General features: G+C 45.4%; 1 protein-coding gene across 1 annotated transcript in view; it reads left to right on the forward strand.

Annotated features, from left to right (window-relative positions):
* The first annotated feature begins 1,599 nt into the window (after positions 1-1,599).
* Positions 1,600-25,792, forward strand: part of GRHL1 (grainyhead like transcription factor 1) — a 51,164-nt gene continuing 26,971 nt past the window's right edge. The window contains exons 1-8 of the mRNA XM_076000541.1: positions 1,600-1,744; positions 4,836-5,022; positions 8,627-8,697; positions 10,039-10,429; positions 11,460-11,536; positions 13,315-13,471; positions 13,659-13,770; positions 14,716-14,810. Coding sequence (XP_075856656.1) covers positions 1,725-1,744; positions 4,836-5,022; positions 8,627-8,697; positions 10,039-10,429; positions 11,460-11,536; positions 13,315-13,471; positions 13,659-13,770; positions 14,716-14,810 — 1,110 coding nt within the window. The 5' untranslated portion in view covers positions 1,600-1,724. The remainder of the gene's footprint in view (positions 1,745-4,835; positions 5,023-8,626; positions 8,698-10,038; positions 10,430-11,459; positions 11,537-13,314; positions 13,472-13,658; positions 13,771-14,715; positions 14,811-25,792) is intronic.

The raw sequence follows: 25,792 nt of genomic DNA on the forward strand, positions 1-25,792 counted from the left end.
CCTACACGCATTTCCCATTTGCAGGAAATCCTGTGGGTCCCAGCGTCAGAACACACAGAATGCGACCACTTCCCCCACTTCTCTACCGCGCCACCATCGTCTCTCGCCTGCCTCATGGCCATCGCCTCTTACCTGGTCCCCACCGCAAAGCGACCAGCCACTTTAAAACACAAGTGAGAGCACACAAGTCACTGCCCAACGCGTCCCCTCTCACCCAGCGTAAACACCGAGGTCCCTACCGCAGCCCGCAAGGCCCCGCACAGTTGGCTCCCCCGCGCCCACGACCCGGCCGCCCCGTCCCCGCTGGTCCCGCGCGCTGACGGCCACACCAGGCGCCCCGGCCTCCCGCTCCCCGCGCCTCTGCCTGCCCCGGCCACCCCCAAGTGCCCCCGAGGGCGGCCTCGCCTCCTCCGAGTCTGACAACCGGCTCCCCCGCCGCTCCCGCGTGCTAACGCACCGCACCGTTTCTTATTTTGTCCATTGCCTGTTACCCCGACCGGGACGCGGGACCGGCAAGAACTTTGTGTCCGGCTCACGGCCCGGGCGGGCATCTAGGACAGGAGCTGGCGTCGGGGCGGGTCTCTCGCCAGGTGTCCGCTGAGCGACAGCGCAGACCCTGGAGAAGACAGGGGCCCAGCCCGGAAAGGGCAATGCGGGTCGGCCGGGTGGAAGTGGGCGGGGATGGGCGCCCAGAGGAGTGAGGCTGCCTCCGGGCGGCTGGGGGTTCCGGGGGCCTGAGCCCCTGGGGCCTGCGGGGCTGGGGCAGGGGGTGCCTGGCGGGGCTTGCGGGGGGTTGGGCTGGGGAGTTGAACTCCTCGGGGCCTGCGGAGCTGGGGCGGGGGTCTGGAGTGGCTGAGGGAGGGGTACAACTTCTCGGGGCCTGCGGGACTGGGGCAGGGGGGTCTGCGGGGCTGGGGCAGGGGTCTGGAGTGGCTGAGGGAGGGGTACAACTTCTCGGGGCCTGCGGGGCTGGGGCGGGGTCCCCGGGGAGAAGGCGGCCCCGCGAGGCGGCGCGACCACCGCGCAGCGCGGCGGGGTCAGGAGGCGCGGCCGATTTCCAGTGCCTGTCACAGGGCGCACAGCGCGAGGGATGGGCGGGAAATTCTAACCAGACACTGCGCGGCGCCAGGAGAAAGGGAAATTTGGGGACATTTCTCGGGAAAAGCCGCGGGGCTCGGGGCGTGACCGGCGGCGAGCGGAGCGCGCGTCGCGGGCCCCGGGCCGGCAGAGGCGCCCCTGCGGCGGGCAGGGCGCAGGCGGGGCGCGGGCCCTATCCCCGCAGCCGCCGAGGGCCGGGGGCCCGCGAGCAGAAGGAGGCTCCCCGGCGCGGAGGGCCGGAGGGCGACAGGTGCGCGCCGCAGCGCGGGGCCCAGACCCCAGGCCGGCGCCGGAGGCCGCGAGCCCGGCGCGCCGTCCGCACCGCCACGCGGGTCCCCGCCCGCGCCGCTCCGCCCCGCCGGCCCCGCCCCGGCGCCCCGCTCGCCGGCCAATCCGGCCTGCCCGCTCCGAGGCCCCGCCCCGGGCCGGAGCGCCGCCAGCCAATGGGCGGCCGAGCCCGGCGCCCAGTGCGCGCAGCCCGCGCGGAGCCGGCTCAGAGCGAGAAAAGCGAACCTAACCCGTCGGGGCCGCCGCTCCGGACCCGCCGCCCGCCGCCTCCCCCCGGATCGTGTGTACTGTCCCAACCCGAAAGTCCAGTTCTGCGGCCCGGCAGCGGCGAGAGCGCGATGACACAGGAGTACGACAAGTGAGTGAGCGCGGGCGCGGAGTCCGGCGCCGCGGGGCCCGGCCGAGGGGCCGCCGCTGCCCGCCGGGCCGGCCGCACCTGCGGCGAGCGAGCGCGGCGCCCGCCCGGGCCGGGCGGGGCGGGCAGGTGCTGCGGGCGGGCAGGTGCTGCGGGCGCCGGGCGGGCGGCGTCAGCCCTGCGCCGCCGTGGCCTCTGCCCCGCAGCGCTCCCGCCTCTTTGTTCGGTCGGAGCCTCCGCGGAGACCCGGGGCCCGGGAAACTCGACACCGGAGAGCCCACCTCCCTCCTCTTCCTCCTCCTGCGGTCGCGCGGCCCTCAGGGCACGGGGCGAGATCGGAGCCGCGCACCCCGCGCGGGACCTCCCCGCCTCCCGGGTCGCGGGCCCGCTTGGGCTAATGGATCTCTTTGACGCGCCCTCCTTGGCGGCACAGGTAGACTTCAGGTAATCTGTTGTCGCGCAACCTCGCCACCCGGACACCTGCCAGGGCTTCCAGAACAGAGAGATTTAGGGAAAGGTTGAGGTGCCCCGGTGTCCTGGCGTTTCCTTTTGCCCCGGCTGGCTGTGTGGGTGAGAAAACTGCTGTAGGAGTCACTTTGCCACTTGCATCATTGATGGTAGTTACAGATCACTGTGCTGTCAATGCTTAGAAATATCAAGAGGATAAACTTTGAAATCGGGGTGATAAGCTAGGCAGTACTGTGCAAAGTAACACGCCTTTCGAAGTTTGTGATTTTTAAAAGTATGTCTACAAATGTAAAGGTGGGAGTGTAAGATGCGGTGATGTAAGATATTAGGGGAACTTAGGTGACGGATATTTCTGTATTTTCGTTGCAGCTTTTCTAAATGTAAAATTGTTCAAAAAAAAATTAGTCGAAAGAAAAAAAAAAGAAAGAAAGAAAAACCACACCAAGCCAATTAGTGTATTTCAGGTCAGTAAATCCAGGGCAGATAAGTACCCCTCCCAGTTTCATAATTATTTGTTAAGGATCGTCTTAAGTGTGCTCTTTCTCTGTATGAGAAGATTAGGTATTAGGTATGGAGTGTCTTAAATGGATTACCCTTGGTTGTAGAATATTCAGTTAAATTATTGCATGAACTGTATTTCAGAAGTCTGAGAGATCATTGATGAAGGATTTAAGGCTCACCTGAAAGTAACACGGAGCATTTAGGGACTACAGCCTACTCCCTGACTGTCATGAGGAAGTAGACTAAGAAAGGCAGAGCTGGTTTTGTGTTTATTTCTTGGCCTATAGTTTAGATAAGGCAAAATTTCCAAAGCTAACACTTTGGCCTAAGGCACACTTTGGAAATATGAAACACCTTCAGGGTGATCCCAGACATAAAGCCATTTGAAAAATATTTATTTTCTGTTGCTTGTACAAATTTGGGTTGGGGTGAGAGAAGAAGGGAAGCTGAAAAACTAGCATTACGGGAATTGAATGAGCCAAGTGCTGTCATAGTCTTCTGGAAGTAGCTATTACATATTAATAATAGCTTAGCAGTACGCCAGTGAGTCACCCCAAGGTACCACTGGTTCAGTAGCTGTTACGCTCTGGTCCTGATGGCTCAGGGAATGCCACTTTGTGTATTTCTTTATTTTCTTAAAATTTGAGATTTGTATAAACTCCATTTTTAAACTATCTGCTTTGAACAATCTTTTGTGTTTGTTTTGTGTTAAGACAGTATACCACCTGAAGACTTCTTTTCTCACCAGTTGTAAGCTAGGATTTTACACCTAGGTATGAGTAAAAACTTTGGCTTCGAAATAATACTTCGTTTTCACTGAGGATAAATTAAATTGTTGGATTTTCCCCCCATTTTTGGAAGATGTTCTCCTTTTTCTAAATCTGTATCTGTTTTTAAAGGGCCTGGGTGACGGCCAAACCCTAACCTTTGTTGATTTCTTAAAAAGATAGTCTTTCTATGTTCACTTTTAAAATAGGTCGGTCACCTTTAGGCCATTTACATACTTCATTAGTGTGTTGCAATGAGAATTAATCCTTACATTTGCTTGTTATTAATTCAGAATAGTTCCAACCATTTAACATTTATTTTTCCTTTTAAAGAAACTGCTTTGGTTTGCTAGAGTCAGTATTCCATTTTTTCACTTTATTGACTTATTAAATAGTACCAACTGAATAGTTATTGAAACTGTTTACATTTCAGGTTTTTGGAATCAGTGATGTTTGCTTTAATCTTTTAAATTAAATCTTCTATAAGGCTTCACTAAGATTGCCGTAGATTTTTCCCACCAAACTACAGTGTTAAAATGAAACAGTTCTTGCCCAGTGTAAAAAACTAGAAAAGATTTTTAAAAACAGGGTTTCCCACCTATTTTTTTTTTTTAATCTTTTGCTCAGTGGCTTCATTTATTGTTGTAGATTCTTAAGTGTTTATCTCTAAGATAAGCAGTTAACTCCCATGCCAGAAAATTATGCTTCTTTATTGATTTACAGTCCCCTTTGGCCACATTCCATGCTCAATCTCCTGGTAATCAGTAGAATATTCTAACTTTCTCATATACCCCCAAGGATTAAACGAAGTATCCCATTCTCTTTCTGCCTCTCCTCCCTCCTCCCTGTTTTTAGGTAGGAAATTTTTTAAGGCATGGCATCCACAGGAGAAAGAGGGGAGCAACATGTAGCAGCATGATGAACCTTCTTATACACTCTCCTGAAGAGGGCACAGTCCTCACTGTGTGTTTGAAGAGAATAAGTGTTCTATTTTGCCTTACTGTGTTCTTGTGTTTGTTTACGTAAAGAGTTGGAGAGCCTGGCATTTTCTTGGGGGTGGTTTTGTTTTGTTTTGTTTTTGCCAAATACTATATCCCTGGGTTCCGTGTATAAGGTAACTGCAGGTTCCCTGGCTGCCTAAATACCTTTTATCTGACGGGGGAACCCATGGGTCTACATTTAAGTGGTTTGTCTTCCAGTCTTGTCTTAATTTGACTTACTAGGGTCATAGGTGAAACAATAGTCTATTTTATAGGAATGTCAAGAACTTGATTGTTAGGTTCTTTAAAAATTAGCTATGATGCATGCCTTGCAGTAGAAAAGTATGATTTTTTTTTTTTTTTTTAATTTCTCTGAAGCAAACGGCCAGTGTTGGTTCTTCAGAATGAAGCACTTTATCCACAGCGGCGCTCCTATACTAGCGAGGATGAGGCCTGGAAATCTTTCCTGGAAAACCCTCTCACTGCAGCGACCAAAGCGATGATGAGCATCAATGGAGATGAAGACAGTGCGGCTGCGCTGGGCCTGCTCTATGACTACTACAAGGTCGGTGTGCCTGCTCTGTGACACCCTCCCAGTCTCAGAGGCACCTGATTCAGCAGCGTATGCAACAGTCATTTGCTCGTAGAATGTAATACAAGTTGCTTCTGTAGTGGCTATAAATAGTTTAATGAGTACTTTGCCTTACTGTGGTTCAAAGCTGAAAATGCAGGATCATAGAATCAAAGGGTTGTTTTTAAAACGTGTGAAGCAGCCAGTTGCTCTGGCTCTATCTGAAGGGTGAGGCTATCATAAATGAAGAGGGCAGATGAGCCTTACTGGGCTTGAACATTTCACTGAAGGTAGTGCTTAGTGCCGAGAACAGTGGATAGGGCTAAGTTACCTGTGTGCTAACCTTTGACCTGCGTTGTCAGGTTGACTTCCAGTCCCTTAAATGATGTTACAGAGCCTGTGATTTGATTTGATTGTAGGATTCATTAAAAGAAAAAATTATATTCTCTAGTCTGGGACTTTCTAGTTCTCAGATCAGGATATATTTTGTTGCCTGTTTCCGGAGGCTTGGATTAGTCTTAGTTAAATATAATCTGTGATCTGTGTGGATCTCTACATGGTTTTCATTATCTGGAGATGACACCACTGATCTGTCTCAACATTGTCATTGTTGCCCTAATAGTACGAGCTGCCACTCGCTGGTGACCTGGATTATGCTCGGCACGTTACCAGGCTGTGTGTGACTTCTCATCCTCAGGTTGCACAGCGAGTGTGTGCAGCTGGGCGCCCAGCGCAGCAGGTGGTCTGCTTTGCCTCTGGATTCACCTTGGCATCCCTCCTTCTACCACTAGCAGATATTGGGGGTGGCCGTTAAGAGTTTGGGATACTGTTTAAAACATACTGAGCTGAAACACAACTTTCCCAGGTGGCCTTTGTCTTGCTGTTATTTGTAACTATTCTGTGTAACTGTTTGTTGTCATCACTACCTTTATAAAGACCAGGAACTTTTCAAGATTCCCAGAGGCGCCTTAATGACAGTGTCTACTTATGGATATAATATATATGTATTTTTTGTGTGGTTTGTTTTTGCTGTATTTTTATTTTGAAAACTTTCAAACCTACAGAAAACTTAAAATAACAGGATACTCAACTACTAAATACCTTTACCTAGATTCACCAATTGCTTGTGTTTCACTACATTTTGGCACTGTATTATTTTCCCTGAATGTAAGAAATAGGAAAAAAGTCACAGAGGATAGTTTGATTATCAAAATTGGGGAGGTAACTAAGCAAAATATTTAATTATTTCCTGGTATGATGACATGTGTCCAACTCGTGTTTGAGGGATTCAAAGGTTTTTTTCCTTTGAATATGAACAGAAACTTGTGTAATAACTAATGATTCTAGAAGAAACCTTTGTCTGGGCAGCAGAGCCAGGAAGAGTTCCTTTGAAGTAGAAGCTATTGTATATTTGTTCTTATGGCTTGTTTTATTGACTTAATCAATGTAAAAACTATTAAGTTCCTTAGATGTTAATATGAAGTTACTTTTTTTTTTTTTTTTTTTTGAGATGGAGTCTCGCTTTATTGCCCCAGGTAGAATGCAGTGGCATCATTGTAGCTCACTGCAACCTCAGACTCCTGGGCTCAAGGGATCCTCCTGCCTCAGCTTCCCAAGTAGCTGGGACTACAAGCACATGCCATGATGCTGGCTAATTTTTCTATATTTTGTGAAGACAGAGTCTCGCTTTTGTTCAAGCTGATCTCTAACTCCTGAGCTCAAGCCATCCTCCCACCTTGGCCTCCCAGAGTGCTAGGATTACACAGGTGTGAGCCACCGTGCCTGGCCATATCTGTATAGTATGTTTTTCTCTGTTCTTTTCTTTGCTTTTTGAGACAGAGTCTTGCTTTGTTGCCCAGGCTAGAGTGAGTGCCGTGGCATCAGCCTAGCTCACAGCAACCTCAAACTCCTGGGCTCAAGCAATCCTGCTGCCTCAGCCTCTTGAGTAGCTGGGACTCCAGGCATGCACCACCATGCCCGGCTAATTTTTTCTCTATATATATTAGTTGGCCAATTAGTTTTCTTTCTATTTATAGTAGAGATGGGTCTTGTTCTTACTCAGGCTGGTTTCGAACTCCTGATCTCGAGCAATCCCAATCCGCCTGTCTTGGTCTCCCAAGTGCTAGGATTACAGCTGTGAGCCACCGTGCCCGGCTTATAGTATGTTTTAAATAAAGTGTCCTAAAAGTGTTTTACAGCTCAAAAGGAGATAAATCCTCATGTCTGTCCATGAAGGGTGATAATTTGAGTAGTACTTACTTGTCAGGCTTCTTGTGATAGGTGTAAATTTATTTTCTTTTTTAAATGAACTGAATTATTTGTTCTTTGGTTGTAAGCATTATAAGTTCTTTGGTTGTAAGCATCAGTCATTATTACATAATAACTTTGGTAAAGCTTTAAAAGCACATTGTTGGCTGGGCACGGTGGCTCACGCCTGTAATCCTAGCACTCTGGGAGGCCTAGGTGGGTGGATTGTTTGAGCTCAGGAGTTTGAGACCAGCCTGAGCAAGAGCAAGACCCTGTCTACTAAAAATAGAAAGAAATTAATTGGCCAACTAAAAATATATAGAAAAAATTAGTCAGGCATGGTGGCGCATGCCTGTAGTCCCAGCTACTCGGCTGAGGCAGTAGGATTGCTTGAGCCCAGGAGTTTGAGATTGCTGTGAGCTAGGCTGACGCCATGGCACTCTAGCCCAGGCAACAGAGTGAGACTGTGCCTCAGAAAAAAAACAAAAACAAAAAAACCATACCCTGTCCACCTGGCCAAAAATACTGTGGGACTAGATATAATTTTTTTTAAAATAAGAAAAATAAAAACAAATAAAAGCACATTGTTAATACCTGAAACAACTTATTTTGTCATTAGTGGTGGAACAGGAAAATAGGAATAGAAGTCTCGCCTTGAAAACCATTTTCAAGTGTCTTAGCCATTTTGGAGTGCGTGTGGGGATTAAGTCTCAGTTTGGTGTCTGTCTACAGGATATTCACTAATGTTGCCTACTTTTCACTTCCCTTGCAAAGAGAAGAATCAAAAAAGAAATAGAACAAACTCAGTTAGATTTTACCTTTGGGTAATGGACATATGAACCCCAAAGGATCTGAAGACATTTATCATATGAAGCCAGCATTTGGATCTTGGAAGAAATGAACTGTTAACATGGCTGTTCCTTTTGTTTTTTGCATTTGATCTGAAAGGAGAGTAGTAGGAAAGAGCAGTGAGCAAGTTTGAAGAGCTCAGTTGTGTTTTTAGCAGCTTCTTCTCTGTTATACTTTGTAGGTAAATGAGTAAAACCAGGGCAGAGGTTTTTCTTTTAAGAGATGAAACCCAGACTCCAATGACAAAGTTAATTTGTGATGGCCTGAGTTTATTTGACAACTCAGTCGCTTTTTACATATCAACGAGATTGTTGGCCAGATTGTAAGCTCCTTGAGGGCAGACACTGTCTTATTCTTTGTGTGTCCCCAGAGCCTGGTGTTTGGTAGGAAACCAGTAGATAAATGAATGATCAAGTTTACTGAAAAATAAAAGGCTATATCTTTGGGTGAAGTATACTTCGGTAGATAAGAACTAAATTCTTTTCGTGTGTTAATACATAAGGTTCCGAGAGAAAGAAGGTCTTCAACAGCAAAGCCAGATGTTGAGCACCCAGAGCCAGATCACAGCAAAAGGTAATGTTTAATTTGTAACAACATAAACTAGTACACTTGAAAAATGGCACATTTTTCTAAAAATAAAATGGAAGTTTCTTTAAATGAACAAATTACTAGTGGAAGAGATAGGAAAGTTGGCCTGTTAATATCCAGATTCAGGTTTCATCAGTGGTTTATTTCTGTTTGTTGGTCTGATTTGATTCTGTCGCTCTGAGACGTTACCTGTTTCTTTGGGCATAGTATTCATAGTTGCCTTTTCTAAAAAAACCAAAAGCACTGACTTTCTCTTCCTCCAAAGGGATGTTTTTAGTAATAACTTAAGTGTTGCTCATTTGTCTTAGAGGTCCTTTTAAGGAGGTTGTGGCAGTGTTGGGGGGGTCTATTAAAAATATTAAATACCAGTGACTCTTGAATACGTGCCTGAGTAGAACTTAATAAAGTAAGTTCCATTGTATTCAAACTCCTGTTGAAATTATTTTTGAAATATTTTAGGTTAAAATTTTTGGAAAATTTAATTAAGGCTTGACTTCATAGCCATGAAAAACAATTTTTTTAAAGATACCTTTTTAAATAGCTCAGAATATTTGTTAAAGCAAAATTAATTTTATGCAGATATATCAACCGTACAATGTAATAATAGGTTTCCTTTTGGTGAAAGAGAAAGCCAGGTGGCATAGGTATTAGGAAAAGTGGTGGCCACATAATAACAGTTCATAGTCCTTGGACACTGTGTCAGGCATTACCATACACAGTTCAGTGTATCATCTCATTTCAGCCTCGTAAGGACAGACACCACTGTTATCCCCATATTACAGATGAGGATTTGGTTGCTAAGAGATGAAGTAACTTGTTCAGGGCGACAGAGTTTGAGCCAAGGCAGTCTGCCTGAACTGATCAGATAACGTTTGTAGCTTCAGGCTTCTAGTTAAAATATGGTAATTTTTTTTTTTTTTTAAGGATTATTGAGAATCAAGCTTACTAGAGAAGAGCTCTAAGTCCTCAGTATTTCAAATGAAATTTTGCTTATTACTTTTGGATTTTACTTGATCTATAGCTGTAAAGTCTTTTTTTCTTTCTCTAGTCATAAGTGGTTGTACTGTTTTCTGTTTAGTTGGTTTCCAGTAAGTGTAATATTGCATAGGACCCAACCGCCCAATGCCAAAATAAAAGTTAATGAAAGAAATAAAAATTGTCAAAGAACCGTATCAGCATCAAATTTGAAAATACACGTCTGTGGGCAATATACATAACCTTAACATTTGTACCCCCATAATATGCTGAAATAAAAAAAAAAAAAAAAGAAAGAAAGAAAATACATGTCTGTCCATGAAGGGTGACATGTTTTCTTTTTTCTTTAAGAAACAGCATACCAATAGTGACGGAGCAGCCCCTCATTTCTGCTGGAGAAAACAGAGTACAAGTACTAAAGAATGTGCCATTTAACATTGTCCTTCCCCATGGCAACCAGCTGGGCATTGATAAGCGAGGCCACCTCACAGCTCCTGATACTACAGTCACGGTCTCCATAGCGACAATGCCTACCCACTCCATCAAGACGGAAAGCCAGCCACATGGCTTTGCTGTGGGCATCCCTCCGGCAGTGTACCACCCCGAGCCCGCCGAGCGTGTGGTAGTTTTCGACCGGAACCTTAGTACTGACCAGTTCAGCTCTGCTGCTCAACCCCCAAATGCTCAGCGGCGGACTCCAGACTCTACTTTCTCAGAGACCTTCAAGGAAGGCGTTCAGGAGGTACAGGAAACAAAAACATCTTCCCGAGACGGCTGTGTGTTTGTTTAAGTATTGGGTTCCACCTTTTCCTTGTTATGTAAGCTTGAAACTCAGCCTGAAGTGAATGGATTAGAAATAAAAGATTTTTTTTTTTTTTTAAGAGAAAAGGCCCATGGGTATAATTTGTAAACTAAATCTATAAAACCAGAAGTTATTACGAAGGGCACATGGCTAATCTTACCAGCAGCTGAGTTAGCAATTATGATTTCAGCTAAGTGATTTGCAGGATAAAGAGAAAGAGAAGCCCGCACATAATCTTCCATTGACAACAGATGGATTCGCATTTTCAGCATTTGTTCAAGACCAAAGCAGGCTTCCCTGCAACTGGTCTTAATATCAAGTGATTTATTGTGTTTTGTTTGGTGCTTCTTGGTTGGTAGTATAGTCAGGGAGATGGGTAGACCAGAGAAGTGTATGAAATTTACAAATTAATTCCAAATAGTTCTGAAGGTTTTATGGCGAGGAGCACCTCACTCAGATAAAAGTTAGGGACTGAAGCTGTTTGAAACCAGGTTTAATAACTGGGGAAAAGAGCATTTTACCTCTGCTGAGGAGTCCATAGTTGCCTTTCCTGACAAAATGCACCAAATCCATCTAGCCATGGAGTGAACTTGATACTGTATCTTAACTTGGTACAATGATAAGGTGACTCCTAAAAGTCATGAAATTTTTGTTGTAGATTGTGGAATTTGAACAGAATTGGGATATGTGAGAAAGATGGGAAAGGGGGGCATTGAGTCCCAAGCACTTGGTGGGTGCATCTGCATAGGTGGTTCTGATTTACTTGAGTGGTATATACAAGTGGATAAATTTCTTTTCTTTTTGTTAATTTTAGAAAATTTTTGTAGATTGGAAATTTTTACTTGAAAATGAGTATTGAGTGGGTAGTGGGTTGCTGTAAGCCACATCCTTTCATGCTGTGCCAGACCTTGGTCTGTAGGAACGATGATAACCAGTTAAATAGTTGTGGCTTATTACGTTGATATTTCAGGTTTTCTTCCCCTCGGATCTCAGTCTGCGGATGCCTGGCATGAATTCAGAGGACTATGTTTTTGACAGTGTTTCTGGGTAATAGTTGTCTTTTAATTTGACTTTTAATTTGCAGCTTTTATGACTTACTCGCTTTTTGTTAACTTGATATTGATAAATCAGAGGTGGCTTTAGCGGGCTTTCACTTTTATCTTGCTATATTTGCTGTGGTAATATCTTGGGTAGAGGACATCTGCTTCAGTGCATTTAATTTGGAACTCTTTGAACTTTGTTTCAAGTCTGCTTAATTCTTGGTGTTGGTGCTTTTGCTTTCCCTTGGTTTCTTTATGTGACGGTAGTGGAGTAGACTCCAGCAGGAGAGAGGAGGGGGCTAAGTTGGGTCTCTGAGGCCCTTTCTGTTTACAGAAGTGTATAATTAGGTGAGAATTTAGGAGTAATGTCAAATGACTAAAGGCTTTTATGTTTTTATTAGCCTCACTAATGATAAAATAAATGAAGTCATGTTTTTTCTGAATTGACAGCTTCCTTTTAACTTCACAAAATTGTGTCTCTGGGAATATGAATATTTTTCCAATTTAATTGGAGCGCCTTCAGATTTTTAAAAAGTCTAGGGTTTCATTTTATAACCTTTGTTTTATGTGTTTTTTTTTTTACATGTGTTCTATTTTGCATTTTTTTACATGTGTTCTATTTTGCAATTTTATTTTTGAATTCTAGGATTTTATGGGAATTATAGACCTGCCTCAAGGTTCAGGAGTCACAAACTGAAATGCCTTTAGGCATTTAGGATAGGGGTGAGCAAACATTTTCTGCAAAGGACCAGATAGTAACTCCTTTAGGCTTGGTGGGCCATAGAACCTCTGTATGTTTTTGCAACTACCCAGCTTTGCTTTTTGTAGTGCAAAAGCCACCATAAATAATACATAAACAAATGGTGTGGCTGTATGCTAATACAAGATTTATTTACGCCTGTAATCCTAGCACTCTGGGAAGCTGAGATGGGCGGATTGCTCGAGGTCAGGAGTTCGAAACCAGCCTGAGCAAGAGCGAGACCCCATCTCTACTATAAATAGAAAGAAATTAATTGGCCAACTAATATATATGGAAATAATTAGCCAGGCGTGGTGGTGCATGCCTGTAGTCCCAGCCACTCAGGAGGCTGAGGCAGGAGGATTGCTGGAGCCCAGGAGTTTGAGGTTGCTGTGAGCTAGGCTGATGCCACGGCACTCACTCTAGCCTAGGCAACAAAGCGAGACTGTGTCTCAAAAAAAAAAAAAAAAAGATGTAATTTGCTGACCCCTGGCCTAGGAAGGTTATTAAATAACTTTAGTGGCACATATGGGTGGTAGCATTAGGTAATAGGATTGTGGAGTGCCCATCTAAAGACATTTAAGTTATAGATAGAAACAAAAAAAGTGTTGTGCAGGCCAAATTGAATTTAACTAGAGGACTACCAACCACCTGTTTGCAAGCTCTGCTGGATAAATATCAGATTGGCCGCATGTCTTGTGAGGGTTTCCTTCCAAAGCCTTTTTCATTTATTTGAATCTTTAATATCCTTAGCCCCCAAACGTCTAATTGTTAATATCCATCACATCATAGAATTCTAGTTGGCAATCTGTAGTCCCACATCTGAGAGATTTTAGAATTTAGAGTTGCTAAGGCTTTTGTTTCAGATTTCATTTATCATGAAAAAGTAGCAAATGCTAGTTATAATATGGTGTGGGCAGGTGGATGTTCCCTGGCAGTCTGCTGTCTCAGTACGTCCACACTGAAGCATTTCCAGGTTGTACTAAAGTGTATAGGAAGCTTCCGATGAAGTGGATTAGAGTTGTATGCCTTTTTTTGTCCTTTAGGAACAACTTTGAATATACCCTAGAGGCTTCCAAATCACTTCGACAGAAGCCTGGAGATAGCACTATGACATACCTGAACAAAGGCCAGTTCTACCCTGTCACCTTGAAGGAGGTGAGCAGCAATGAAGGAATCCATCACCCCATCAGCAAAGTCCGAGTAAGTTGTGCTCTGAATTCTGTTGGAAGGCTTGTCCCAGCCTAATATTTCCAGGTCTGAAGTAGATCGGAATGAAGGCCTAAAATTACAGTTTTAAGCCTTATTTGTAAGCTATAATACTAAATACATTTTCTGAAAGATACTCACCTTATAGTGTCTTTACATCGCAATGCATTCTCTCTCACAGAGTGTGATCATGGTGGTTTTTGCTGAAGACAAAAGCAGAGAGGATCAGTTAAGGCATTGGAAGTACTGGCACTCCCGCCAGCACACGGCCAAACAAAGGTGCATTGACATAGGTAAGCCGCCAGGAGCCTGCTTCTGTTCCCAGAGGAGCAAGCATCCAGTTTTCTAAATCCAGTTATTTTTGGCAGTGATCAACTTCCTGCCGAAAGCATTTGAATTTTTATGCCAGCCACTAATCTGTTCCAAACACTGTCCTTGGCCTCCTGGAACCAGTGCTCTCACCCCGACTTCCTTCACAGGACGTGTGCCCAGGCCGTGGCTTCTCACAGGAGGCTGGGGCCGGAAGCCATATGGCCCGCTGTCATGACAGTGTCCCCACTCTTCAATGGGCCATTTTTTTTGAAGGGTAATGTCTTCTGTAAGAGATGCTGATTATTATTCGGTCATGATGATAAGATGGAGACAAAAACAAATAAAAGAAAATGCTGCAGATGTGCAGTTGCCTAACAGTCTTCCCTAGTGGTATGCTGAACGGTAGTGCTAGTCTCTTGCATCTGCAAAAACCCACAGATACATCACTTGGGGTGTGACGGCAAACCCAAGCAAACGCGTATTCGTTGAAGTAGCTGTATGTCTATTCTTGTTTATATATTTTTCATTTAAAGCCATTATCTGTATCACAGATGGCTGTTAATGTCAATGTTACTTTTTTTTTTTACCTTTTGTAATGCTTACGGTCTCTTTTAGAATTAGACCTGAATTCTAATCTTGGTTCTGCAGACTACTTTTGTTACCTTGGAACCATTATTTAAACGTTTTAGACCTAAATTTCTTAATTTTGATGTAATGGGATTGAATAAAATATATCTAAGCTTGCCTCTATACAAAAATTCTGTGATTCTTTTATTTTTTGAACTTCTTTGAACTCAACAAAGTGTCAGAGTTTAAGTTGTCCAGAGGTGGTGATAAGAAAAATGGAATCTTACTTTGAGCTGCTGTAATCTTATGTTGAAACTAAAAATCCTGAATTTCTTTTTCTTTTTCATCACTTCTTGTAGCTGACTATAAAGAAAGCTTCAACACGATCAGCAACATCGAGGAGATCGCTTATAACGCCATTTCCTTCACCTGGGACATTAACGACGAAGCAAAGGTAGGCGATGGAGCCGGCTCCGTCCCCAGCTGTGGGGACGTGGGAGGAGCTTAGTGACTTGACAGCCGATTTCTTAATGATGGTCTAATGTGTTTGCACTCTTGGATGTTGTGAAACTACCCTTCTCCCCTTCGTAGCCTCCTCCAGAAAAGATCATTTTTGTTGGTGTTCGTCAACGCGTGGAATCCACCTGCAGACTTGAGGGTGGGGTGGGCTCTGCCACTGCTCAGTGCTTAACCTGGAGTCTGACCCCTCATCCACTTCCTTTCCTCATGTGCAAAGTGGAGTCGATACCTGCCTCCTCCCTCAGTTCTAGGATGATGCAAGGATGAGTGAAGCCATGCCTATCAGACTGTTTCTTCAAAACAGGCTCTCAAATACAAGTTACGAGTAGCAGCACTCTTTCATATGGTTACCTTGTGAATACAACTCAGTGCCCAGATTCTTTACAATTGAAGACTTGCCTCCAGTTCAGATGGTCATTTGGATAATTCTAATTGGAGATTTTAGTGCTGTTTAAGAAAAGTTAAGCATGTTCTTAAGTCCTTTCTGCCTCCCACAGCGTGCTTCCCTTTTAGTATAATTGCTCTGTTCAGTTCACTAAATTATTAGAGTTCTGGTATTTATTCCTTTCTTTGGATTGCTTTAAAAATTGGGAGCTCGGCCGGGCGCGGTGGCTCACGCCTGTAATCCTAGCACTTTGGGAGGCCGAGGCGGGCGGATTGTTCAAGGTCAGGAGTTCGAAACCAGCCTGAGCGAGACCCCGTCTCTACCAAAAATAGAAAGAAATTAATTGACCAACTAAAAATATATATACAAAAAATTAGCCGGGCATGGTGGCACATGCCTGTAGTCCCAGCTACTCGGGAGGCTGAGACAGTAGGATCACTGAGCCCAGGAGATTGAGGTTGCTGTGAGCCAGGCTGACACCACGGCACTCACTCTAGCCTGGGCAACAAAGTGAGACTCTGTCTCAAAAAAAAAAAAAAAAAAAATTGGGAGCTCAAGAAACACAATAGAAACCAGTTGTTTTGGGGACAGTTGTTAAAATAAGGTTGATCTTTTCTTTTTGTCGCAATATAACGGATATTGTTCTCTCAAGAACACGGTGATGTTCAACATTCTTTCCTTTTTCAGCCTCTCGTTTTTTCTTTTTTCTTCTATGTATTCAACAAGAATTTTAGTAACTTATGGAATAAGGCACCATGTTAGGTAGGTGCTGAGTGTTAGGGTTTCATCTTATACTGCCCAAGATTGCTTTTAAAAATCATATGACTGAGTTCTTGAGAGTCATGTTAAGCTTGTATTGTATTCGCTTTGTTTTCTTGTGGTCATCGTGTCCAAGGCAAGACTGTCTTTCACACTGCGGAATGTAGTCGGCTGGGCCCACCAGGCCGTGAGGGGTCTTGGGGGGTCATAGCCTGCCTCGGTGTCAGCGGGCTGCTTTGTCTCGGTTAAGCAGTGAATTCGCTGCTGAGGGGCTACTTGTGGAAAGATAAACTTTCCATCTTTCACAGTTACTATTACAGTTATTTTGAAATTAAACACCGCGGTGGGACTCAGTGCACTGGTAGCAAGAACAGCCTGTAAGAAGAGTTGGTCCTGTGCCCCTCGGATGCTTCCGATCTTAAAGCAAACTGGAGCAGGACTTCCTGGCCGCCCCTGGGGACCAGCTGAGAAGTGAGGAGGCGGCGTTGAGGGCGCACAGGCCTGCGTCCGTGTTTCCGACTGTCTGCCACCTTGCCTCAGTCCCTCAGCTCCCTGGCTCAGCTTTGCCCCCTCGGTCCCCCTGGAAAACGTAAAGGCCTCTGGTGGCTGCCTTGTTCTTCTGTTGGGTGTTGTCAGCATTAGCAGGCGCTGGAGAGCCTGGCTGAAAGGCCCTGCGAGCGGGCAGGGCGCGTGGTGTGTGTGGTGTGTCACAGCAGGGCGGCAGTGGGAAAGCAGGTGACGGCAGGGATAATGGCAGGCTCTGTTCCGGAGGCCCACAGCGTGCTTGTCCCGGAGAGAAATGTTGGAGGAGCGTCTTGAGTAGGCTTAATAGCGTCGCTAATTGATGTAGGTAAATTCGGTTTCATTTCCTCTTCCAGACCCCCAGCACTGCTGGGATTCTGAGCCTTGGCCAGCCACCGGAAGGGTGTTGGGCCCTTTCTTAATGAGGCTGCGGCCTTTTGAAGCTGGTATCAGGCATCAGCTTCAAGTGTGTGTTGCAATTAAGCATCTAGATTTTTTGCTTTCCCTGGCCAAGTTGATGTTTTCTGTTTTTATACTTAGAGTAATTAATGCCTCAGGGCAGCTAGAGTGAACAAGTGTACATGCAGAATCCTGTATAATTGGTTTCTTTTTAAAATACTTTTTTCTGAAAATAGCTACTGTCTTTGCCCACTTTCTGTTCTCATTGAGAATACACTTGTTGATTTTTTTTTTAATTTTTAAATTTATAATTGGCACATAATGTTGGAAATATTTATGGGACATTTGTTGATTCTTAATTCCAATTCCTTTTCCTCCACAGTCATAGGGTCTACTGGAACTCTGTAGCATTTCCTCCCTGCTCCGCCCCCCCTTTTTTTTTTGAGACAGAGTCTCGCTTTGTTACCCGGGCTAGAGTGAGTACCATGACGTCAGCCTAGCTCACAGCAACCTCAAACTCCTGGGCTCAAGCGATCCTTCTGCCTCAGCCTCCTGACTAGCTGGGACTACAGGCATGTGCCACCATGCCCGGCTAATTTTTTCTATATATTTTAGTTGGGCAATTAATTTCTTTCTATTTATAATAGAGACGGGGGTCTCACTCTTGCTCAGGCTGGTTTAGAACTCCTGACCTCGAGCAATCCACCCGCCTTGGCCTCCCAGAGTACTCTGCTCCCCTTTTTAATGTTACACCTTTTTGGCCAGGCCAGGATGAGTGAAGCTAGAATTCTGGCCCAGTGTCAACATCTGGATCTTACCAGTAGCTTCTTTTTTCTTTGGAGGTGACACTATATTGAGGACGTATCAGGTTGAACCCTGAAGGTCTTGGATTGTATTCCACTATGGGAAAAACACTTCCTGGGCTAGGACTCATCTCATTTGCCCCTGTGCACACTCTGATCATTAGCATAAACATATGCCTGCCATCGCCACGGGAACTTTAAGAAGTTGTGGAACCTGGCTGGGTGTGGTTGCTCACCTGTAATCCTAGCACTTTGGGAGTCCAAGATGGGAGGGTCGCTTGAGGTCAGGAGTTCGATACCAGCCTGGGCACCATAGCAAGACCTTGTCTCTACAAAAAATAAAAAAAATTAGCCAGGCGTGGTGGTGCATGCCTGCAGTCCCAGCTACTCAGGAGGCTGAGGTGGGAGGATCACTTGAGCCCAGGAGTTTGGGGTTGCAGTGAGCGATGATTGTGCTACTGCACTCTAGCCTGGGAGACAGAGCAAGACCCTATCTCAAAAAAAAAAAAAAGTTGTTGTGGAACTTGTGAAAAATCATTAGTTTCCAAAGAGGTGAAGGAGAAGGAATTTGCTATGAAAAGCAGAAATATCTTAGAAACCGTGCCCCGATCTGTCTACTGCAGAGACCTATTTCGTTCCTTTTATTGTCCTCTCATAAAATTGGAGAGGTTTGGGTAGTTGGGTGTCTTTTAAAGAGTCAGAAGCCTCTGGACAGGTTAAAGTTCATCAGCCATTCATGTTTTGTTGTGAAATAACTTGATCAGATTTCCTCCCGCCCGGTGCACGGCTGAGGTCAGCTGCTGAGGAGATTTTGGCAGGGAGAAGAGCAGTTGCCTTTGAAGCAGTGAAAGATGGGGCTCTACTAAGGTGCTGAAGTTTAGAATTCGTAGGGCAGGACAGGAGGGCGCCGGTCGTCTGGAGAAGGGAGGACCGGGAGGCCGGGGCGGGTGTACACGGCAGAGTGGCAGCAAGATGGCGCAGCCTCAGCCCTGTCAGTGTTTTCTCCAGAGCCAGCTGTGCATCTCTGCAGGAATTCAGGCCTTTGTCCAGTGAATACCCCAGTTCCAGGCACTGTGCTGGACCAGGCCACTAACACTAGTACTGGGGTTCAGGTGGACTGTGAGTTAAATGGGTTTTTGTGGGCTTGGGATCCTAAATATGACATCATGATTTCCACGGAAAAATGTGTTTATACCACTTTGCAAATGAACTTTGGAGACACAAAGAATTTATAAAGTGGAGCTCTCTGTTCCACACATTTCAGTATTTTCTAAACCAAGCGAGTCATTCTGAATAGGCTGCACATCTTGACCCAGTATTTAATTTCTTTCTTGGGTTGTAAACCTTAAGAGTTTACAACAACATTGAGATTTAGTTAGTGATACGAAGTAAGGACCTCTCAAAGCCTGAAGATCTAAAATAAATAGAAGAAAAGTGAGAGAGAGAGAGAGAGAGAGAATTAACTGCTTCGAGTACCTGTTACACGGCAGGTGCTGTGCTCAGGGGCCTCACCTGTGTTCACACTTAGTGAGGCCTCGCCACTGCTCAGGATCCATAGAACGGCGCGCCGTCCTCCAGATGGTTCTGTGTTTGCTGCTCGTCGTTGGAACGAGGCCTTCTGAAGGGGCCAGAGTCTAGACCTCGAAATGGGTAGGAAGTGTTCTCAGCAGGGAGATTATTTAAAAGCGTAAGAATTGTTACTAGCAGAGCAACTTTATGGACTCACTAATACAAATTCTTCCAGCAGAAGAGCACTTTTTCTAGTAAGAAATAATTTACTTTGCTTGTTGGATGAGTTACATTTAAGTACAGAGGAGTGGGAATAATAAACCAGAAGAGCAGCCATGTTGGGATCCAGTGAGAAGCGGGCAGCCAACTCGGAGGGAGCCGGTAATGGGTGGACATGAGAGGAAGGGACGTCCCTTGGTGTGGTGGGACATCTCTGATAGAGCTAACTGGACCGTACATGCTACAACTAGCATGACAAGTAGGAAACTGCCATGGCCGAAGCAAAGCTCGCGATTCCTTTGGCCATGTCTGGGCAGGTGTGACCTTCATGAACAGGAAGCAGACTTCTAGAGGGTGCCGTCGTCCCGGGAGACAGAACACCTCGCTGACAGGTCTCTTTCCAGTGGTAACATCTAGGTCCTTGTATCTCAGGTAGCTTTTGTTGCAGCTGCCATTCACACATTGCATTTTCCAGACATGAACAGCAAGGAGCGTCCTGTCAGACGGGTGTGAGCTCCCACTGGAGCAGGAACGGCAGAGAGGTCAGTAGACGTAGGGTCTGATTTTGTTTGACTGTGTTGTGTGTTCCGTGGCTTAAAACACCCCGGAGACGCGGGCATTTCTCCTGCAGAGCCGCTGTGGGAACTGGCTGCTTTTTGTGCGTCTTTATGGCACCTTCAGAGGGAGGCTCCCCGGCCCAGTCTGCGATGGGGCCGCTCGCAGGCAGCCGGGACTGCGTCTGTTTCTTGGCGGCGTGAGCTCACCTGGGCTGTGTCAAAGCCAGTCTCCGCACACTCGTCTGTCCCGGTTCCGCAGCGGCAGGGGGGTCGGAGAGGGCAGAATCAGACCCTCCTGCTCCCGGGAAAACCCCGTCGTCGTCGAATAAGACGACTTTGTGCTTTTACTTTTCATTTCCAGCTGTAAGAAGGAAGTCTGAGGCACTCGCCAGGGTTGTCCCTCAGAGCCCAACGGTTTATGTCATGGAAGGCTCGTGTTACGAAGGAAAGAGGATTAAAATGGAATTTGGAGCCCAGGTGGAGTGCCAAGGAGCTCTGCCGTGAGGGAGCCGTGGGGATGGAGCTTCGGTATCTCCCTTTTGTCTCCTTGTCTCAGCGAAAGCACGCGGGTTCCTGGCGAGGATTATCCGGGCTTGCGGAGTTCATTCCGTAGAAGAGGGGTGGAACCGCGCTGGCAACTCGAACTTAAGACTTTTTGTGTGTGCTTGTGGGGTGCAGGTTTATGAGTTTAATACCAGTTTGTTGTTTTGTCTAAGCATAATATTTGGAATTCGTTGTGAGAGTAATTTTTAATTTGTTTGGACTGAACATATTGCTTGCATTTACAGGGATGCCATTCTAGTGAAGCATCAGTCGAGTGTGCCATTAAAATAAGGTGTTGCCGTGTTTGGTTCCATTAAGCAGGGACAGGTTTGGTTTGTTTCACAACTTTAAATTTCCAGTGTGAATAGGAGGGAGGAGAGAAGTGAGTCAGGTATCTTACTTGCAATCACAATTCAATGAAGACAGGAGATTTAAAACTATAAGTGTATACTCCCTGGCCTAAATAGAGAAGGACATCAGGAAGCACTGTTACTTTTAAAACAAAGGGTGAGAGACTCTTCGAGTCTAGGCAGATCACAGCGCTGGCTCGGTCCAACCAGATCATCCCTGTGTTTCTGTCCTTAGACCCCAAACAAAACTCAAGGTGGTTGTGGAGGCTTCCAAATTGAGAGTCATTCGACTCCACTTTCTTTTATGAGGTTTGAAAATACATATTTATTAAAATAAAAAATACAATTTTTCTGTACCAGAGAGATAGTCATATTTGTTTATAAGGAATGAATAGTCTTTAGGGTTGTAATTCAGTCAGTGTTGGAAATAACAAGAAAATGTTCCCGATTGTAAATTTGTGGAGAATGCCTTTAATTAGGTGAAACCGAGTAAGTGCCTGCTTTGAAGAAGCTGTTCTGGGTATGATTGTGAGGAGGATTTCTCCTTGAAATGTCATCTTTTTTTTTTTTTAAGCGAAGTCTGTTGGACTTTTACTCAGAAGCATTTCAGAGTATACTCTGTAGTGTTTGTGCAGATGCAAAATAAAATACATTGAGTCATGGTGGCACTTCAGAACACACAGGTAACAATAGCACGCATTTATCACGGCACACGCCCGAGGGTAGGGGCCAGGCGTGCGCTGTCTCTCATTGGACAGGGCGGCACTTGGCAGCTGAAGAAAGCTTCAGTTTGGTAGTGAAACTCGCGTCTTGTGAAACGGGTTTCAGGCACCCGTGACTGCATGGCCTCTGTCTGGGCTGTCATTTGAATTCATTTTTCTTTCTTTTTTTTTTTTTTCCCTCTTGGTCAAATTTTTCCCCTTCCTCCACCTTGCCACTGTCAAGAAACAATGAGCTCCTCTAGAGAGCTTTCTTCTTTGACAGCTTGTCACCCTAATCCTCCTTCTCCTAGGTCCTTCCTGGAAATTTCATCTATGGTGGCTTTCTAAATGTGTCATTTCTACCAGTTTTGCTGCTTAGAAACAAGCAGAGAGCTCTGACTCTGGCCTGACGTTGGTGGGTCTGTTGGGCAAACCCGGCATGGCGATTTCGGGGCAGCCTGGGGCCTTGGGGTTCAGCTCTCTCTGAGCAGCTCTTCTACCTGCAGGGCTCTCAGTCCTTGAGTAAATACAGTGAACTGTCTACATTAATTTAGGGACTTTTTCTTTAGTCTTTCCTTTTAAGTGGAAAATACCTTATAATTAGAACTTTTGGTTGGAAGTCAGCTGCCTGCCAGGTCTCCCGTTTCTGACCCACAGGCCTACCTGTCCTGCTCTGGACCTGGTGCTGATGGAATGCGGGCTGTGTTTGCCTTGTGTCACACCTGCACCCAGTTCTACATATTTCGGAGTAAACATTCTACTTATTTGGGACAACAGGTGCCAGATCACTTCATCTGCCAAGTGTCCCTGGGTTCAGCAGGTCCTGCTTGTAGGATCTGACCGAGGGAAGAGAGCATGCAGGTACTTCCAGATCATTCTTTTCTCTGCCTCCCTCTTTATCTCCATGACTTTTCCCCTGGCTCCCTGCGCTCTGCAGAAACCAAGACCACGTGTGGGCGGTGTGGGAAGGCGGCGGTGTGGCAACAGCCAGCTGCTGACTCGTCCTTGTTTTTCTTCAGGGAAACGCCCCACGTCAGTGTGGGAAGATTTCAAGTTAGCGCCTCTCTCCTCCCACACCCCGTCCTCCCCACCCCCTCCTGCCAGCTCTGTTCCTCGGTGGGCACTTGGTGGTCTGAGAAATGGCGCCAGTGCTGGCTGTCACTGGAAGTCTTCTCGTTTGTGGCTCGCCTCCTGCAGTGGGATGTCTCTGTCGCCTCCCATCATCAGAGCAGCGAGGAAGCGGGACGTCCAGGATTCTCAGGCCAGTCGGCAGTGGAGCTGGGCTCTGCCTCTGAGTTTACCACTCAGTCTCTGGCACCTTCTCAGGCCTCATGGATTGACAAAAACCCGCACACACGGAGTCAGAAGCGGCCACCGCGGGCCCAGACAGAGCTGAGCTAACAGCGTTGGGGCGTGTGTGTGTTTCGGTTTGGGGGAAGGAATGCTGATCGTGATTAAGTGTCTGCTGTATGATGTTCGATAAACATTTCTGGCTATTTAGACTTTAGCCAAGAGTTGGATCTTCAGTTCTCAATTTAAACTGTTTCCCACACCACTGGCTTCAGATGGAATGTATAACGTCACATACGTGTATTAGGAAAAAGGTGATTTTGTTCAGTTTTATTAGTGCTGTTGGACTTGGGGTCAGAATAAACTACATTTTGAACCTCACATTTTGATGTTGGTTGTCAGGAGGTTTCTACAAAACTGTCTTAGAGCAATCTTTTTGACTGATTTGGAGGAGAATTAAATGAAAATTTTTTTCTAGTTTTTACATTCAACTTAGTAAATCAGATACATTCTAGGAATGACATTATGGGCATTCTGTCTGCATTTGGCTAAGTTAACTTTATTTTGGTTTTTTTTTTTTTGTTTGTTTTTTTATAATTTATTTTCCCTTTTAGCTAACTACAGTGAAAATGAAATAAGTTAACTTTAAATACTAGAAAGGGTTAAAGTGACAGAGGCTCCCAGGGGCAGCGGGGACAGTGTCCGGGATGGCTGCAGCTGTCTCTGACGCAGCCACGCCGGCGGCTCAGTCTCCTGACTTAGGTGCAGTCAAGTAGGAAGTTTGGCACAGACCAGCTATTTGGTTTGAAATGTAGGGACCTTCGATTCCATGCCTCATGCTCCCAGCACAACCTGCTCAGAACCGTGTGTGGGTCACCTTTTCCCTAAGTGCTGGGGACGGAAACCAAACGGCGTTTCCATCAGGTGCTTCTCCCGCTCCATGTCTGTCATTGTAGCGGCGTGGCCTCCAGCAGAGGGCCTGGAGGTGGGGTCGGGAGACGTGGGTCCTGCTTTGGCTTTGTCACCTCTGTCGCTGTGAGTCTTTTAGCCAACTGTGTCTTTAGAGTGGAGCCTCAGCCACAGCCTGGCAGGGGCTCTCTTGGGTTAAAGGCTTTGATAGCCAGAGACGATGGACTGTGTGATACTCTTGGGAAAGGTGAATGTTTTTAAGGTAAACAACAAGGATACATACGTGCATTTTTGGAACATAAAACTTTTTCAGTTACCAGCTTTCTGAAGCATCATCCGTAGTTAAATCACTTTTCTTTCTTTCTTTTTTTTCCTTCCTTCTAACAGTTGTTTTCTTGTAATATTTACAAGCAGTTAGAACTCATTTGATTGCTTGAGCCCAGGAGTTTGAGGTTGCTGTGAGCTATGATGACGTCACTGCACTCTAGCCTGGGCGACAGAGTGAAACTCGGTCTCAGAAACAAAAAAGAACTACTTTGAAACTTTTAATTGGGCATTGTAATGCACAAATGGGAATATATAATATTGACGCAGAGCACACCATCAGCTATATAGGCTGATACTTTAGCAAAAGTCTGCTGTGTATAATCTGATTTGCAAAAGCAAAACCCCATTCTGCTTTGAAGTTTTTTTTTCTCTCTTTTTTCTTTCTTTTTTTTCTCTCATCTCATTATAGACCGATTTCACTCATTTCTAACATCCTTCCAGGAAATTCTACACAAGATAATTGATCTACTGCTACCATGTAGAAGAGCTGGCTTGCAAGTCATGTTGCAGTTATCTTCCCTAACTGCACATTCATTCATTCAGCCAGTTTTTCATTGCACTGCTCATTTAAGCACTGGGAGGAGTAAAAAAGTAATTCAAGCATCAAGCCTGTCCTCAGAGGAGATCACAGTTTGTATACTGACACATGTCATAAGTGCAGTTAAAAACACGTTCTGGTGATTTCTAAGGAAAAAGTACTTTCAGCTAAGGGAATCACAGAAGACTTTGGAACTATAAAATATTTTTGTCAATGATGATTGATTGGACATTTTTTCTTTTTCCTGATTTTTTTCCCCCCACAGCGTAGCTGTTGTGAATTTAAGTGCAAAAGAGGCGATTGAAACAGCTTAGTCCAAAGAGGAGCTTTGACACACCAAGGCACCAACATCGGGTAGTGCAGGAAGAAACATTCGCAGACCCGTCTCTTCTAAGTCACCAAGTCACACGGGGTCTGAGAGGGTTATGGACGTTACCACATCTGTAAATGCAGCAGGAAGCTGTAAAAGAAGGGATAACCTATATTTAATTATCAAATAAGAAATTGTTTGTTAGGTACCTGCAGTTTTTGTAAAGAAAGATGGTCACTGTAGACAGCATTTGAAAGCGTAAAAGTGGACACTTGCAATAGGAAACTGTCACGGCCCAAGATGTGGATTTCTCACGACCTTACCTTATATGTCTTTGGGAGCCTCTAATACCATAATCTTTTCCGAAGTAATTCAGGGGGTGTAAATAGTCCGTTTATTTGTTCAACAAATAGTATTTAATGTCCAGTATGTGTGAAAAACTGCTTGGCTTTCTAGATTCTACACAGATGACCTAGGAGTTCAGGTCGGCCTAGAGGAAAGATGTGAACACAAATAACTTGTGAACTTGGGCAATAAGTTACCTAACCTCCAAGCCTTGATATCCTCGTCTATAAAATGGGGCCAGAATAATACCCATTTCATGGGTTATTTGTGGGGGGTCAAAGAGTACGTTGTAGAGTAGAATAAATGTAGCTTAAATATCCTAGCAGCATGCAGTTTTATTTGGCTGGAGTTTAAGTATTTGGGGGGCCATTCATTCCGGAATCGTGTATTTCTTATTGGCCAGGCACTGCCAAGATGCCCTGGGAAGGCACAGATGCGTAATACATGGCCC

The sequence above is a fragment of the Microcebus murinus genome, chromosome 3, assembly GCF_040939455.1.
Source record: "Microcebus murinus isolate Inina chromosome 3, M.murinus_Inina_mat1.0, whole genome shotgun sequence".
Taxonomy (NCBI): domain Eukaryota; kingdom Metazoa; phylum Chordata; class Mammalia; order Primates; family Cheirogaleidae; genus Microcebus; species Microcebus murinus.